Source organism: Aulostomus chinensis, chromosome 2, assembly GCF_037954235.1.
Source record: "Aulostomus chinensis isolate RoL2024-O1b breed Wild chromosome 2, RoL_Achi_v1.0, whole genome shotgun sequence".
NCBI lineage: Eukaryota > Metazoa > Chordata > Actinopteri > Syngnathiformes > Aulostomidae > Aulostomus > Aulostomus chinensis.
The window spans coordinates 8,271,710-8,288,308 of record NC_141321.1 but is presented as its reverse complement, the minus strand read 5'-3'; the positions used below and the strand labels follow the sequence as shown (position 1 = coordinate 8,288,308).

The following is a 16,599-nucleotide window of genomic DNA, read 5'->3' as shown; positions in this document are numbered from 1 at the left end:
AAAGAAGACAGGACACAAGTACTAATTAGTGTTTCTTCCCCCTTTCTGTCTGCCTCATATCCTCAACACATTTTCCAGATATTGATGAGTGTGAGGAGAACCCTGACATCTGTGATGGAGGCCAGTGCACCAACACTCCCGGAACCTACCAGTGTCTCTGCTTTGATGGCTTCATGTCATCTGAAGATATGAAGACCTGCCTGGGTAACTGCTGACTCTTTATACCCACAATAACAATTTTATTAGATCCAGCGGAGTACTAAAACATCATCTTAAAGGTCAGCCAAGATATATGTCATCAGAACGGGACTTTATGAGTCAGATCTGTGGGCATGTGTGTGAGTAGTGTTGTTGATTTACAGTGTACATTGTGTTAGCTTTGTTGAGCATAGAGGAATGCGTGACATTTAGCTGTCTGGTTCCACTGAGTGAGAAAATAAAAACCTGACATCAGTGATGTAAAGGCTTCTAAATTAGTCTGCACAAACACACACTCACTCATTGCTGTACTTATCAACACATAAGAGTCTTAATGTAACTCAGGATATATCTTTTGTGACTCACACATCACGACCTGTTTGGCATGCCAGTCAACAGCAGCTAATTTGGTTTTATTCATTGGCATAACCTTTATTGTAACTGTATTGAGCACATTCTGGCTCTCTCTCCCCTCCCTGTCTAGATGTGGATGAGTGTGAGCTGAACCCAAACATCTGCCTGAGTGGGAACTGTGAGAACACCAAGGGATCCTTCATCTGTCACTGTGAGCTGGGATACTCTGTACGCAAGGGAACCACGGGCTGCACAGGTGAACGAAGCAAATCCAGGCACTCCTAGAGACACGCGCGCACACACACACACACACAAAAACATCCTGTCAGTGGAGGAAGTGAGTGAAAGGATGGCAGGTCAGAGGAGGGCTGCAGCTGATTAAGTGAAGAAGTGAGGAAAATAGAGAGGTGAGAAGTAAGAGGATATGAGGAGGATGTCTGGCTAACCAGAAGCAGCTCTAGCATTACTCACCCTCATTCAAGAGCTGCTGTCTGAGCAGATGAGAAAGACTTTCATGCACACACACACACACACACACACACACACACACACACACACACACACACACACACACACACGTATCAGCAGCAGCAGGAGCAGTGAGATCACTATCGTCTGTCGGCTGTATGCATCACATTGCACCTTTGTTTATTCCTTTGTTGCTCTTTCATTAAGGTCAGTTAAACATTACGTGATGGTTGGAAGAGCTCAACAGCATGTAATCACCTGAAAAGGCTCCAGAACACATAAATACCAAGTGCATCCTGCTGGCAGAGTCTTTTGCTGGTCTCATCAGAGTGATTTATAAGGTTTCTTTAAAGGTTGGGATGGAGGGCCAGAGGAGAGCCAGGCTAGTGAGCGTCATGTCAGTGATTGAAATGAGTCAGCAGCAGCATGTCTTCTTTCAGACGCAGATAAACAGGTCTGTCTGAAGTGTGATTCAAACTCTCTCACACACACACTTGCTCATTCTAATCCCATTAAAATGTCCATACAGTATTTGCCTTGTTTTGAGAGCACTGGGGCTGCAGTGGAGGAGCCAATTCTGATTCACAGGTTTGGAATTTCAGCCCCAGAATACCAGGGAATCAAGACTCTAATTCCTCTCAGGCGGGCAGGATGTCTTGTTATAGACAGGCAAACAAAACCTGCTACTCTTTTTGGAGAAGATTGCTTTCAAATATATATACTATGTATGTATGCATATATCCAGGCAAATTGGCGTCACTTTCTCATGTGACCACACTGGTATGCATGGGTTAAATCCTCTCGCAGGCGAGGGTGTGTGTGTGTGTGTGTGTGTGTGTGTGTGTGTGTGAGAGAGAGAGAGAGAGAGAGAGAGAGAGAGAGAGAGAGGGTTAATGAGCTAGTGATCCGGTCCAGCTGTTGATGAAGGTCCCACAAGAATTATTTCTTCATTTTATCCCACAACTCAGAGAAGTGAAGGGCAGGCTGTGAGTGGCAGGCTTTACTGCATGTGTCTGTGAGAGTCCAGTGGAGAAGAGCAGCAGCGCCTCGGTGCCTTAGAATCAGGTCGACTGGCTTTCTGCTGAATAACTAAGTGGTCAAACAATGCAAATTATTCAGGTTCATTTGAAAGAGACCATGTTACTATTAAGAGAAAAGACAAAATAACTGTTGGCCTCTTAAAAATGGGAAGTAGAATTCATAAGAAGGTAAACCCACACGTGTTCTATCCAGTACTCACAGCGCTTCTACAGTTGTACTTCGACCTGATATGACCAGAAGTTAAATGTTGGCAGATATTATTATCATCTGTGACATCACTGTCATTGCTGTAGTTCGTAAAAGTCTCACAATACTTCTGCATAAACAGGCACATAGTGAAGATAATAGAAGCACCTTGGAAAGTACTCGTCATTATCACTGAAAATAAAGTGTTTCGTCATTATTCAGCTATGTTAATAACATTCGATTAAAGTTTTCTGTTTTGCATTTTAACAGCATGTTTTTGGAGTCAGATTGGCAGTAATGTAAGTCAAGTGTTTGGTGGAAATCCCGGTCTCACTCAACGCTGGAATCTTTTGGGGTTCCTTCTGTCACCTGGAGAGTTGTGGAGCAAAGTGTGTCCTTTTGCTTAGAAAGTCACATGACTTGTTCACTCTTTTTTTTTTTTTTGGACAAAAAAATGTGTAAAATTGTCACCGTGAAGTTAAAAGGACATTTTGGACAAGAGTTACACCATTTGTGGGGTTCCTTCGAAGCCCACACTCCACTCCTCCTCTGATTCCCTTTTAATTCAGCCTCACAGCTGTTTGTAATGTTTCCATGATGGAGACAAACAGACTTGCAAGTGGCACTGAAATGATAACCTGCCAGGCAGAGGCAGCAGCGTACATTGGCTTTATTACATTGGCTTTATTACATTGGCAAGGCAGCCATACAAGCAGACATTTAGATGTATATGATATATAAACCGATAGAAGGAAAGGTGCCCAAACATGGAGACAGCTGCGTGGCCAGATGTGTCATTCTTTCTTCTCCTGTTTTGATCCTTTTTTTTTGCCTTTCATCAGTCAAACATTTGCCTTGTTCAATCAAACCTTTTGTTTGACACCAGCTGTGACATGCATCTTCAATGCAACTCTACTTTTTATTTGTTCAAAACTATGTGTGTGCTCTTTCTTTCATGAAAGGCTCGGGGAGGGGAGAATTATCTTTAATTCTGTCTGTAATCCAGTGAGATTGATTTAGTGGCAGCCCTCCTATTACCCCCTCATCAAGTGAAGGGTAAATACGTGGTAACCCCTCGTCAGGAAGACTGTAAACCAGCAGCACTGATCTCTAATTGACAGAGCTCTGAATTACTACCCTCACAAAGGCAGACGCACACAGAGCGGAGTGTCTCATTGGCTGATAGGTCCTACGATCTTAATGGAGTTCAGACAGAGCACGGCTTCCCTTGATGGGCACACACATACGCACGCACGCACACACACACACACACACACACACACACAGGCACGCACACATGCACAAAAGCACGCGTGCACGCACATGCATTCACTCCGGGACAATCAAAGCAGTAACACTGCGTTCTCAGGCTACTTGCCAGCGCTTGTGTTGCTCAGCGTCTCACAGGGTTGTTTTGGCTCAAACTCGTCATGGCCATTGTTATACACACTTTTTTAGTCCTCATTGTGTTGTGCTGTTGATCGAGTCCCGACTGCCTGTGGAACAAGAGCTGCCGAGCCAGGTTTAAGTGCATCATCCCTCGCCACCAAAGACATGAACCCTACAGGATGTAAAGCTCTTTATGGGCAGGGCAGATTGTATCTATACTAGTCGTCAGTTCCATTATTTGTTCTCCTTTATTAGAATCCACATTACAATAGGCTGCTTCATACAGAGAGGTATTTTTATAACTGCATTGACTAAGAGCCCCAATATTTCATCCACTGGCACAGGACAAACAGTTAAAATGGTTTTGCTGTGAAGGATTGTTTGTTTGTAGAGTGGGCTCATTATATTTGAGAGACATTAAATTTCCAAACTTGGCATCGAGGGTGGTGAGAGTACCAAACCAATCAAAACAGAGTTTTAATGTGCTGAGAGGTGAGCTTGGTTTAGGCCTTAGCGCTAGGTTATTATTCTCCCTCTTGGATGAGTTACACGATGAAAAATCCAGAGACTGAGTTTGCTCATTAAACCGCAGCAGGAAGGCTATTAGTATCAGAGACCATGAGAATGTCTCAGAGCTTCAGCTCCGTAACGCAGCTCTGCTCGGATGAAGACAGTCAGACAGAAAGATTTAGTTCTCTCATTTCCTGCTGCTGTATTAATAGAATTCAGTCCTAGCTTCAACATGGTGTTAATAATTCCCCTGGATTAAGAGTTCATACCCAAATCGTCAGTCTATCGGAGCCATTGATCAGTTTGTTTCCTCTTCTACAGATATTAATGAGTGTGAGATCGGAGCCCATAACTGTGACCGACATGCCACCTGCACCAACACTGCTGGCAGCTTCAAATGCAACTGTGCTCCAGGGTGGATCGGCAATGGCCTTAAATGCACAGGTATGTACACAATCATAGCAGTATTAAGAAGGGAAGGTTCTGCAAATAATCAAGGAAATGATCATGTTAGCATTTCCTCAACATCCAAGCAAATAATATAAGTTTATTCTCTGTGTTTGGAGCTGTAACTAGAGCTCCAAAATCAATAATCAGTTGCCATTGCTTGGAAACACTTTAGATGTTGCTAAAGTTTTGGTATAAAATCTCTGTGCCTTTTACTCCTCTTTGAGTATTAGAATAAATAGATTACGACAGTAAAATTATGTGTTTGTATGGTGTTTTTAACATCTATTTCCATACAGGAACAAATTAGAAGTCATCAAGTCTTTAGAGAAGGACAGATATATTCATTTTCTGAGAGGAATGTTGAATTTCATTTGATGTGAAGCAGTCTCTGTCCTGTACATTGTATATCACGCTGCTTTTGATTGTGACCAGACCTGGACGAGTGCTCCAATGGGACACACATGTGCAGCAACAGCGCCGACTGTATCAACACCATGGGCTCTTATCGGTGTGTGTGCAAGGATGGATTCTCCGGAGATGGGTTCTTCTGCTCAGGTCATTCACTGCAGAATCCTGAACAACAGAAAATACATAAACAGAGTGAGTGTTTTGGTTTTCTGAATCTTTATGGGTTTGTGTGTGATGACCATTACAGACAGTGACGAGTGTGCAGAGAACAGTAACCTATGTGAGAGCGGCCACTGCCTGAACATGCCTGGTGGCTACCGCTGTGAGTGTGACATGGGCTTCATCCCCACTCCTGATGGCAAAGCCTGCGAAGGTAAGACCTGACCACTGCTCTTCTTGCTCTTCCTGGTCAAACATCCTTAATCATGCACTGATATGCAAAAAAGGTGTTGTACGGGTAGTTTTTTTTTCTCTCTCAGACAACCACTTCATCCCAGCAGATGCAGCCTTCACGGTATGAGATATGGCAATGGAACAGTCCACAATGCAGTGCACAGTAGGATTAATCATATTCAGATGTGAAACCTAGTGATGGGAATAACGGCGTTAAAATAAACGGCGTTACTAACAGCGTTACTTTTGTCAGTAACGGGTAATCTAACTAATTACTTTCTCTATTGCTACGCCATTACCGTTACCAACACACTGTTACTACGCGTTTCTGAAGCTACTCATTGAAGCTGTCACCCGACTCGGCTCACACAGACACAGGATGTGTGTGTTTTTTTTCTACTTTGGTGGTGGTGGTGGTGGTGGTGGTGGTGGTGTGTGTGTGTGGGGGGGGGGGGGGGGTGAGATAAGCGCCTTAGTAATGATGATTGGCTAAAATAGAGTAAGATTTCATGTTAAGCCAACCAGAGACATCAGGTGGGCGGGTGTTTGCACACAAACCCAGCATGTAGCAGCACACACACACAAATTATCAGAGATGGCGAGTCCGGAGTCGTGGGGAAAGACGGCGTTTTCAAGATGGAAATATAGGCAGTACTTTAACTTCGTGGAGGTCAAAAGTAAAAATGTACATGGTGAGTGTAGGTTATGTCGTCCCAGAGCGAGGCTGTTAACATCCAATGTTAGCACCTCCAGTTTAATGAAGCACCTCTCGATGGCGTAATAGTTACTTTCACTGGTAACTAGTTACTCTCATAGTGGAGTAACTCAGTTACTAACTCAGTTACTTTTTGGGAGAAGTAGCTAGTAACTATAACTAATTACCTTTTCAAAGTAATGTGCCCAACACTGGTAAAACCAGACTTCACCCAGAGTTTACTTTACCTTTCAAGTGCTCTTAGACAGGTGTCTTGAGCTCATGAAGATCTTGGTGGTCACTTTTTTAAGACTCCAGAATGCGGAAAGACCCAGCCACGTATACTGAGCCAGAAGCCGTCCCATAACTACAAATAAGAGCAAAACTGCACTAAAATGTCAGCTCAAAAACTCTCAAGCACGTTATCTGGTCTAACATGTCTTTTTTAAACTAGCTGTATTATCAGTTATCCATAAACACTTTAATTTGAACCAAAAACTCATTTTAACTTCTCAGTTCTGCGCTAGCATGAATTAGCATGGACGAATGTGAGTGGTTAGGGTTGGTCACACTCAGCTCCACCACGAAGGGGCGCAAGTAGTGGTTGGTGGCAGTGCGGCTCCATTCGCGTCAAGCTAAATATGTGAGATATCTTTCTCCATACTGGTGGAATTAGCGCCGTATCTGGAAAAAGTCAGTGTAACGCTGGAGACCCCGTCAGTTGACAAATCATCTGCTTTTTAAAGTTAACAAAGACGTTAAAAAGATGAAAACAAGCTGGCTATCCTTAATGGCTACTATTAGCTAATTAGCAGAGTTAGCTAGAGTGTTATTGCCATTTTGCTTCCCCCCGGTTTCCTCATTCATGGTAGAGGGACTAAGGACTAACTTTTTGATGTTAGCAAGGTCATGGCTGCTTTATGGAGAAGGATTCTCCCTATTTTTTGTCAGATATAGCTGAGTTTACATGTTCACTTTTTTGTCATTGCGACTGAAATCATTTCAACTGAAGACTCCAAGTCCACCGTTTACAGGGGAATTGATCTGTTACAGCCTCTCGTTAACATGCACTTAATCAGAAAGTTGTATAACATTTGAAGATAATATACGCAGTTTCACTATGTGTTGTCAGTTTATTAAGCTCTATGGGCCGTCTGTTCAGTGCAGTTGTTGTTATTGTGTTGTCTGTCAGACTGATATTGGTTTACTTCCTGATGATGTCAGGCAAACTAACCAGAGATGCTAGCATAAGCTTTAACATACTCCAAGGAAAGTCTCCTAAACACGATCCCTCCTCAAAACCCATATCCAGGTCCATGAACTGTGACTCTCAAGAGAGGATCCCACCTTCATTCCTTTGTCCATAATGTCATGAAATGGAAAGTTGCTATGATTAAGTCCCCCTTCATAACTGTGAAATCATAACATGTTTCTTTGAAGCATTTTCATTCAATTTGGGCTTTCAAACCGATTATAATCACAATCTTAGGGCGATATTTGTGGTATGCTCATGATAAACGTGGGTTTACATGAGGTGAACATCTGTGTAACCAGTGGAAAAAGCTCAGACTTGTTCTCTACTTGTGTGAAGACCTTTAATACTGTTAAGACACTATATTTAGCCGCATCAATGGATTGTTAGCGTTTAGGCCTTTTTGACTACTCTTGATATGATAGAACTCTAGCAATGATCTAAGGAGGAAAACTCTTATCATGAACATCACTAACATTCATTCTCAATATATTCTCTGTTAACATGCAGAATAAAGTGGATAATGCAGCTCCGGTTTTGATGAAAAAAGCTGTCAAGGCAGCTGAATGCATAAACCAGTAGGGATTGGTTACAACAGGGTGATGACATCACGCTCGCCACATAAATGGAGTACAGATACTAGACATAAGAAATCTGGTATCCTCAAAGGTTCACCTTGGCTGGGTATCTAATAGCTACTAGTGCTTATTAGCCATTATTCTAACTGAGAGATGGTAGATGCAGCTGATTAACAGAATAAAAACATGACAAAGTGCAAATACTAAATACGCAAGTATTAAAACGTACTATCATGTAAGATCTTATATGAGATTAAGAACGAAGCAACTGTAGAGGCGAGACACGCAGACACGTTTGTGCATGGTAGGAGATGAGAGTGATTCATACCTCGTCTGATAAGGAATCTCTGGATCCAACTGAATGAGCAGACTGATCTCATGGTGTAGATGTGTCCGAAATCCTGAAATAACTCGTCCTGTCGTTCCTGCCTCAGCTCAGGCAGGACTGGACAGTAATGACTTGTGCAGTCTAACGATGTGAAAGAGCATAACTTCAAAAAAGCTTCGCCTGGCAGCAACTCTGACAGTGTATTTGTGTGTCTGTCTGGATGTGTCTGGGCAGACTTTGCCCCAGAGCTGTCGGTCTGCAAAGGTGAGCGGCCTTCCCTTCCTGTTGCTGGCTGCCAATTTTCCACCATGATCCCATGATCCTCTAATCCCTCACAACTGGGCTTCTCTCTCTCTCTCTCTCTCTCTCTCTCTCTCTCTCTCTCTCTCTCTCTCTCTCTCTCTCTCTCTCTCTCTCTCTCCCATCTCCTTCATTCCCTCTTTCTCTCTCCTGTCTATTCTACAGACATAGATGAATGTACCTTTGCTGACATCTGTGTCAATGGAAGGTGCCAGAACATCCCAGGTCTCTTCAGGTGTGACTGCAACATTGGCTATGAGTTGGACAGGAGTGGAGGCAACTGCACAGGTAAGTTAAAGACCCGTCAAGCCGTCTGCCCCAGTTCTTCTGATTCCAAGATGGAGACTGAGATGCAGGAACATGACAAATACGCCCTCATGGAGTGCAGCATGACCCTCCTGCAGGCTGCAAACCTTTGATTAAACTCTGATGTGGCTGGTGACTTCAAATGTGACATAGAAAGTATGTGGTTGTCCACCGATCTCCCCAGAACTGCAAAGGGGGTGGAGCTATGACCAGAATAGCTTTGTAGGGTCAACTGACAATGTAAATGTGGGTCAAAAGCAGGGGGAAGAGCTAAAAAAAAAAAAAAAAAAAAAAGTTGAGTGACAACTAATGAAAAAATACAAAAAAAATTGTCATTTTTCAAAGAGCTGTTGCTGTTTCTCTCTTTCTCAGATATCAATGAGTGCCTGGACCCAACCATCTGTATTAATGGAATGTGCGTAAACATCCCTGGAAGCTACCACTGTAACTGCCCAGCAGACTTTGAACTCAACCCCACTCGCGTGGGCTGTGTAGGTGAGACTCATCAAGTTTTCACCGCACATCGTTGCTGTTTGATGTGGACTAATAGTGCAGCATTAGTAAACATATCCATTCAGCTGACCTCCCTCTTTGTTGTGTTTACAGACACTCGCTCTGGAAGCTGCTACTTGGACATTCGTTCCCGTGGAGATGCATCAGAGAGCTTGGACTGCTCCAATGAGATTGGAGTGGGTGTTTCTAAGGCATCTTGCTGCTGCTCCCTGGGCCAAGGCTGGGGAAACCCATGTGAATCATGTCCTTTTGTCAACTCAAGTGAGTCAGCGTATGTTTACGTTGATTTGACCTGAGTTCCTCTTTTATTTCAGTTAAGAGGAGAGATGTTATCATCATAGACATGCAGAGACTTGGAGATGGTCTGACTATTCAACATGTATGATCCAAAACACATAGTACACTCTGTGTTTACTATATATTTCATCACGGAAGGGAAGATGTGAAGGTATTTATTATCTCACCGTAGAGTTTAGTCAAATCTGTTCAGCAGTTAACAGTAAGACATGGAAAGCTGCGAGTTGGGTGCATTTTAATAAATTATCATCACTACCTTGATTAAAGCCTCCTTGAGTTACATTAATTTAGAAATAAACCAGCCGTTTCAAACCTTTCACTTTCCAGTGAAGATGAAGCCAACAACTGATCGTGTGTTAAAGCAGCTGGGAATTTGGAAAGTTCCCATTTGGGGAATGTCCCGCTTCCTAAGAGCAATCACAGGAAATCTGCTCTCTGTCTGCTGTCAGATTACAGAAAAATGACTGAGAACCTCATCCTCATCTATAGATACCAAACTCAGGAGGATTTAACTGATTTCTGTAGCCATCCGGACAGCTAACATTACAGTAGCGGCACAAAAATTCGCTACACAATAAAGCCAACTTAACTAAAGTAAACTACGAAGCATAAAACCACAACCCCCTGTGCTAATTAGTAAAATGGAAATTAACCATGAATTGACCCATTTGTGCGCAGAGCAAGTATCCCTGTCTTTTTTCACGTTTTCTTAATTCTGCGTTTTTCTAATTTGACAATATTTTCTCATCAGAACGTATTGTGACAGTATGATTTTAACAATGTGGTGAGAAAATAGTCTGACACTGAATGAAATTAATCAATGAAAAATGTGATCATTTTAATTTGAAGGACTTAGCTCAGTAAAATGTGTGTGTTTTTCACACTTGGTGAACAGTGTTTTTTGATATGTACCAGAGATGGGAAGCATTTGCACTCTGGACAAGTAAACTGTGAGTCAAACTAGGAGACTGTGATGAAGTTTGATGGGGAAGGGACAGTTTGTTGGTTTGTACCAGGAGGCACAGGGAGTCTGTCAATCAAACTAGGAACTAGCACTTGATGCCCTCATTCCTCATGGGTGCCCTCAAGCCATTGAAGTGGTTTCCTTTTTATTATTGCAGTAATATGAAAAAAATCCCAGTCATCAAATATATATCAAAATGTCTGACCTGACAAAAAGCTGTAAATTATAAATTACTCTGCCGACACTTACGATGCCGTTTCTTGTCATGCAGCGAGTATGTGTTCGCTGTAATTGTTGTTGCTGGTGAAAACCGCTCTGTGCAACTTGTGTGGAAATTGACAACAGATGGTCCAAAACATTACAGGGAATGACTCATCCTTTTCAGCTGAAGGAAATGCCTGCTTCTATGACAAGAACAAAACCTTTTTCTTCTCGTTTTGTAATTCTGATGAGCTGCTCTGTCTGGTGCACGGGGATCTACGGATACCTTTGAGAATCTGAGGTGACTGATCAGGAAAAAGCATAGCGTGATGTGACCAGATGCATTTTTGTCAGATGTCCATCCAGTCACAAAACTCATTAATAACTCCAAACTCTCTGCAGGCAAAAGCTACTGTTGCTATTCTTTAACCGTTGCATGGGGCTTTGATTATTGCTACCTTCTGTTACAGCTGAGTACAAGACCCTGTGTCCTGGCGGAGAAGGCTTCAGACCAAACCCCATCACTGTTATCGTGGAAGGTCAGACAATCTCAGCCATGTTTCTGTAAAATATTCTCAGTTACAGCGCAACTACATCATCTCTCTCTTCTGCAGACATCAATGAGTGTCAGGAGTTGCCGGGCTTGTGCCAGGGAGGACAGTGCATCAACACCTTCGGCAGCTTCCAGTGTGAATGTGAAAAAGGCTTTGCACTGAACACAGAGACCAGAGTCTGTGAAGGTATAAGACACACACACACACACACACACACACACACACACACACACACACACACACACACACACATAGGTGACCTATTCTTCTGCGCAACTTCAAAAAGGAAATTGAGTGCAGCAGTCCAAGTCTTCACTCAGTGAGGACGCGTGGAGAGAGAGTGAGAAACAGAGAGAGAGAGAAAAGCAATGAGAGGCTTTTGTCCTGTAGACAACGCTTGAGCTCATTCTAGCTCAATATGTGTCTGCTCTAGTTCCCCTCTGTCAGCAAAGCTCAGGCAGCATGATGAGACAGCTGAGAGCCTAACTGCGTCCAGAGGAGTGAGGCTCTGATGTGGTCAGCCCTCCCCTCAGGGAAATACACTGAGTCCCCTGTAGACAGGCCAGCGATGACGGAGGGAGGGAGGGAGAGGTGGAGGAATGAAAGCCTGGGCGAAAGACGGAGATAAATGGGAAACGTGTTTAGAAAAACAGGAACAGAGAGAAGAGGAGGGAGCGAAGGGTTAGACAATGACATGTGGCTGGCGGCATTTTAATTAGCGTGTGTTTGTTGGCCAAGAGAACAAAACACATCTATGATGTCTCTAATTAATCACGAGTTCAGCTGTTAGCTGGGACCAAAAGAACAAGCAACGCTATTGTGCAATTATATTGGTAAGGAAAGTATTTCAAATATAGGATTGATGCAAATCTACTTCAAACCAATATGAAGGGATGAGCAAATTACAGCCTGTTTTTCTTCTGCTGTACGTAGCTGTGGCAGTGGGTGGGTTGGTTGTGGGACTTAACATAAAATGGAAGTGGGGGTGTTAAAGGGAAATTCTGGTGATTTTCAACCCCATTTTCTCATTTGTTTGGGTTGACATGATTGATAGGAACCAAAATTATTTTAATCGTTCCAATATTGAGTGAGAACATTATGACTGCAAGGGCAAAACAGCTGCAATATAATGTTATTGGGCTGCATCAAAGTCTGTCCACTTAATGTGTTTGTTTTTTGCCACTGACAGACTGGGATTGTTATTGACTTCAAGTTGAGACTTCATGTTAGATGCATGTGTGTCTCCGTGGGATCCTCCCGATGGTGCTGTCACGCACGTTACAATTCGAGCCAGTCAGAGGCAAAACAGGCTCTTGTAGTGGACAGACTTTGATGTGTGCACAGGTGGCCCACTGGCTGGCTGGAGCTGTTCTAGGACTCGCTAAATACTAGAACAGTTCAAAGGAGTGAAATAAAATGATGGGATATTATCCTCTGAAACTAGGTTACAAATCTATGCAGCAGAAGTAGAAATGTATTTGTTATTCTCCTTCCTCATAAAACTCTGGTATCAACATGACCCACAATGCAACTTGACTCCATTCACTTGACTGTTGAGATTTGTTTTCTGTTGTGGGAGTAATGGCTATTGTAGACTCAAGCCAGGAGCCTCCAACAGAGATGAGGAGCGGGCTACAGGAGTCTGGCAATCTCACTTCTGTCGAACTCCACGACCCCAGATCTTCCTACCTCTCTCATATGCTCCACCCCGTCTTCTGGTGTTAGTTTAAAATCAAACAGACAGATATAGAATGAGACTGACACTAATCTTCTCCTGCCAAACTCTCTCTCAACCACACCGGTCAAGGCAGATGGCCGCCCCCTGTAAATCTGGCTCTGCTCAGAGTTTCATCTCCGCCACTGCCGCCAGCGGATTGCTCAAAGTGGAGTTTTTGAATCCTGATAGTGTGGTGTATGTGAATTTATTCGATTTGATGTCAGTTGTGAAAACAAATTGAATGACTTTGGCGAATGGTGTGTTTTCAGATTTCATGATTAATCCCCTAAAGACTTGAATAAATCCCGTCCATCCGTCTCTGTCTTTGCAGATGTCAATGAGTGTGAACGACCAGGTATCTGCGGCCCGGGCCACTGCTACAACACCATCGGCAACTACACTTGCATCTGCCCTGTTGACTACATGCAGGTTAATGGAGGCAATAACTGCATGGGTAGGTCTGGACGCGACCGCCTCAGTCACCTGCTTTGAGAAGTGTTCCGATTCAGTGACATTGCAGTTTCTTGCTCTGCCTTCTAACATGCAGATATGAGGAAAAGCTACTGCTACAGGAACTTTTATTCCGACAACAGGACATGTGATGGAGAGCTGAACTTTAACATGACTAAAAAGATGTGCTGCTGCTCCTACAACATTGGCCGTGCCTGGAATAAACCCTGTGAGCAGTGTCCTGTGCCAAGCAGCGGTGAGCTCCCATACGTACACACACACACACACACACACACACACACACACACACACTCTCCGGCACACACACATAAATGGAGAGTTGCGGAAGCTTGAAGTGGACTGGAATAAAATCATGTCTCATGTCCCCTCAGATGAGTTTGCCATCCTTTGTGGCAGTGAGAGACCAGGATATTACATCGACATCACCACTGGACGGGTTATTGGTAAGATTTGTCTTGTCACATTTGGCTGGACCGGTAAAAGGGCAGGACTATCAGTGATCAAAGTTGGCTGTTTCTGCGGTGCTTGAGAGTTGCGACTCTTGAATCAGTGAACACCGGGGACGCAAGCTGCTACCGACTGTCTCACTCGCAGAGGGCATGTCGGTGGTTTTTTTTGCTGTCGTGACAATTCTTGTCTCGTGTCTCCAGTCTGGAGTCCATGAAAACATCACATATCTGAGGCTTTTCTGCTCTGAGTGTCAATAATGATGACAAACAAACACACCCCGTCACTCTCCTCTGCTGTGGGTCGATCAGCTCAGTTCTCCGGCAGACATCTCTGTGGTCATTTCAAACTCAGATCTCTTACGTCATTCATCCTCCAGTCCAGACTTCCATTAGAAAATCACAGTTTTTACTGAAGCACTGTGTGTCAGGATGTCTGCGCGGATCTTTCTGTGAGGCTGCTAGGCGTCGAGCTCCACACTGCAAATGGAACCTGTGCCCCACTGCAGCGCCGCTCTACCTACCAGCTAGAGAAGTGATGCATGCTGGGAACTAGCACAACAGTGAGACAATGCCTCCTAACTGCTGTGACTGCAGGTTGAAAGTATTAGTAATATCCGATATGAGCACATTTTTTTTGTTGTTGGCGATGTGGTGGTCACTGCTGTCTGTTTTTCGTAACAGGGCCCATGTGGTTTTCAGGTTGCCATTTAATCTACAAATCGAGTAATAATTGATAAAATTATCAGAGCCATACTCATCAGTATGGCAGCCAGTACCCTTGCGTCACCAGGCTTTATCCCCCAGGTGGGGAACACCTGGTACTCATTTGCTTCATCTTTTATGTTTCCGCTTTGAACCCCTGTTGGTTCCGATCGATAGACTGGATCCACAGCAGTCGTGTGCTATTGTCCCCCGGCCACTGTACTTCTTGTGTCTTGTTATATCTTCTTTCATTGTTTTGTCTAGGGTAATGTTTGATGATTCAGCCATTACAAGAAATAAGTTAAGGAGCTTGTTTTGATGGAGGTTTATGCTCTCAATGAAGTCAGTCTGCATGATTCCGTTCGTCTTGTTTCCCAAAGAGATATGGAACCAAGCTAATTAGGCCAATCTCACCCGAACAAGGCCTACAAAGGGGGTGGGCATCAAGTGGAACAAGAGACCAGCTGGATATAGCGTGATGTACCAAATGGATCCTAGACTAAGCAGCCAGAATGCATATCCAATCCTAGTGACAGCACTCCATCACAATCACTACCCGCCCTTTTCTTGACGCATGGCCACAGGCTTCGCACATGTGCCTCACACATTCCTCCCACCACACTTCCCCACATGAGTGCTTCACCCTTGTCTAAGGTCTCTCTCAACCTAACAAGGGGGTCCTTCATAGGGCGGCTACCCTGGACACGTCCCCTCGTTGGCATGGCAGCCAGAGTGCATATTCAACCGTAGTGACAGCTCTCTGTCACAAGACCACGACCAAAAATGCTGATTTAATATTAAAGACACACTGATTCCCCCATGTGACAATCTGTTCGGTTTTTGAGTCAAAGAAACTTTGCTGTGCTCATTCATTTTGTTTCTTTTGTGTGTTGTGTCTTCAGATATCGATGAGTGCAGAGAGATCCCAGGAGTGTGTGAGAATGGCGTGTGCATCAACATGATTGGTAGCTTCAGGTGCGAGTGTCCAATTGGCTTCATCTACAATGACAAGCTACTGATCTGCGAAGGTAAGACCCGCCATGGAGAGGGTGACATCAGGACGTCCTCTTTCCCCACCAGATGGCTTCCTCTGAGCTCCTCTCACCCTGTTGTTGTCAGATATCGATGAGTGTCAGAATGGGCCCGTGTGCCAGCAGAACGCTGCCTGCTTGAACATGCCAGGAAGCTTCCGGTGTGAATGTAAAAGTGGATATCGCTTCACCCCCACCGGACAATGTCAAGGTGAGGCTGGTTTAGTGACCAGGTGGGTCTTTTAGAGATGGAAAATCATTTCGATTATACACATTTATGAGGACATTCCACTCAACCGACAGTCAACTCCCAGTGACTTTAGTGAAGATTAAACAGAATTGGGGGAAACACGAGGATTAGAGGAAGCAGCCAAAAAACTGCTGTCTTCCATGAGGGTAATGCTGCTGACATATCTGCTGTCTTGCATCCTCAAGCCTAACTGCCAGACTCAGTTATGTGCCAAAGATAAATCACCAGAGGCAGTACGATGACAGACGGGCTGAGGAGGGATTCTTCATGGTGGGCTTGTTATTAAGGAAGAGAGAATGTGAAGCATGTGTTTAGCTGTTGAGCATGTGCTGCACAATATCTGAAACATGTTACCGTCAGCCTGGAGAATCTTCACAGATAAGCAAATGTTTAATCAACATCCTGTTTTACTTCCTGCTTTCCTCGCCATTCCTGAAAACAAAACATGGTCAGACTCCAGTGAGAGAGAATTCAATACTCATCTGAGTTTCTGCGAGGCTCAATGTAAAACAGATTATGTATAAAATATGTCATCATGCAACCGACCAAATATAACAACAATACGTTACCACAGAAAGGGTTGGACTAACCCTCA

At 43.9% G+C, this 16,599-nt stretch overlaps 1 protein-coding gene and 1 long non-coding RNA gene across 2 annotated transcripts in view; one reads left to right on the top strand and one right to left on the bottom strand.

The window, feature by feature from the left end:
- The window catches only part of fbn1 (fibrillin 1), a 72,068-nt gene that overhangs the window by 36,975 nt on the left and 18,494 nt on the right, over positions 1 to 16,599 (top strand). Inside the window, exons 31-45 of the mRNA XM_086225730.1 lie at positions 79 to 204; positions 683 to 808; positions 4,468 to 4,590; positions 5,029 to 5,151; positions 5,252 to 5,377; positions 8,715 to 8,837; positions 9,228 to 9,350; positions 9,462 to 9,629; positions 11,301 to 11,369; positions 11,445 to 11,570; positions 13,433 to 13,555; positions 13,649 to 13,807; positions 13,944 to 14,015; positions 15,626 to 15,751; positions 15,843 to 15,965. Of these exons, the coding sequence (XP_086081856.1) occupies positions 79 to 204; positions 683 to 808; positions 4,468 to 4,590; positions 5,029 to 5,151; positions 5,252 to 5,377; positions 8,715 to 8,837; positions 9,228 to 9,350; positions 9,462 to 9,629; positions 11,301 to 11,369; positions 11,445 to 11,570; positions 13,433 to 13,555; positions 13,649 to 13,807; positions 13,944 to 14,015; positions 15,626 to 15,751; positions 15,843 to 15,965 (1,836 nt within the window). The remainder of the gene's footprint in view (positions 1 to 78; positions 205 to 682; positions 809 to 4,467; positions 4,591 to 5,028; positions 5,152 to 5,251; positions 5,378 to 8,714; positions 8,838 to 9,227; positions 9,351 to 9,461; positions 9,630 to 11,300; positions 11,370 to 11,444; positions 11,571 to 13,432; positions 13,556 to 13,648; positions 13,808 to 13,943; positions 14,016 to 15,625; positions 15,752 to 15,842; positions 15,966 to 16,599) is intronic.
- LOC147268980 (uncharacterized) lies at positions 2,920 to 8,579 on the bottom strand. The gene is made up of 3 exons (XR_015119427.1): positions 8,250 to 8,579; positions 6,340 to 6,458; positions 2,920 to 5,169 (listed from the first exon to the last, which is right to left on the bottom strand). It is a non-coding gene; the product is annotated as an uncharacterized LOC147268980 (long non-coding RNA).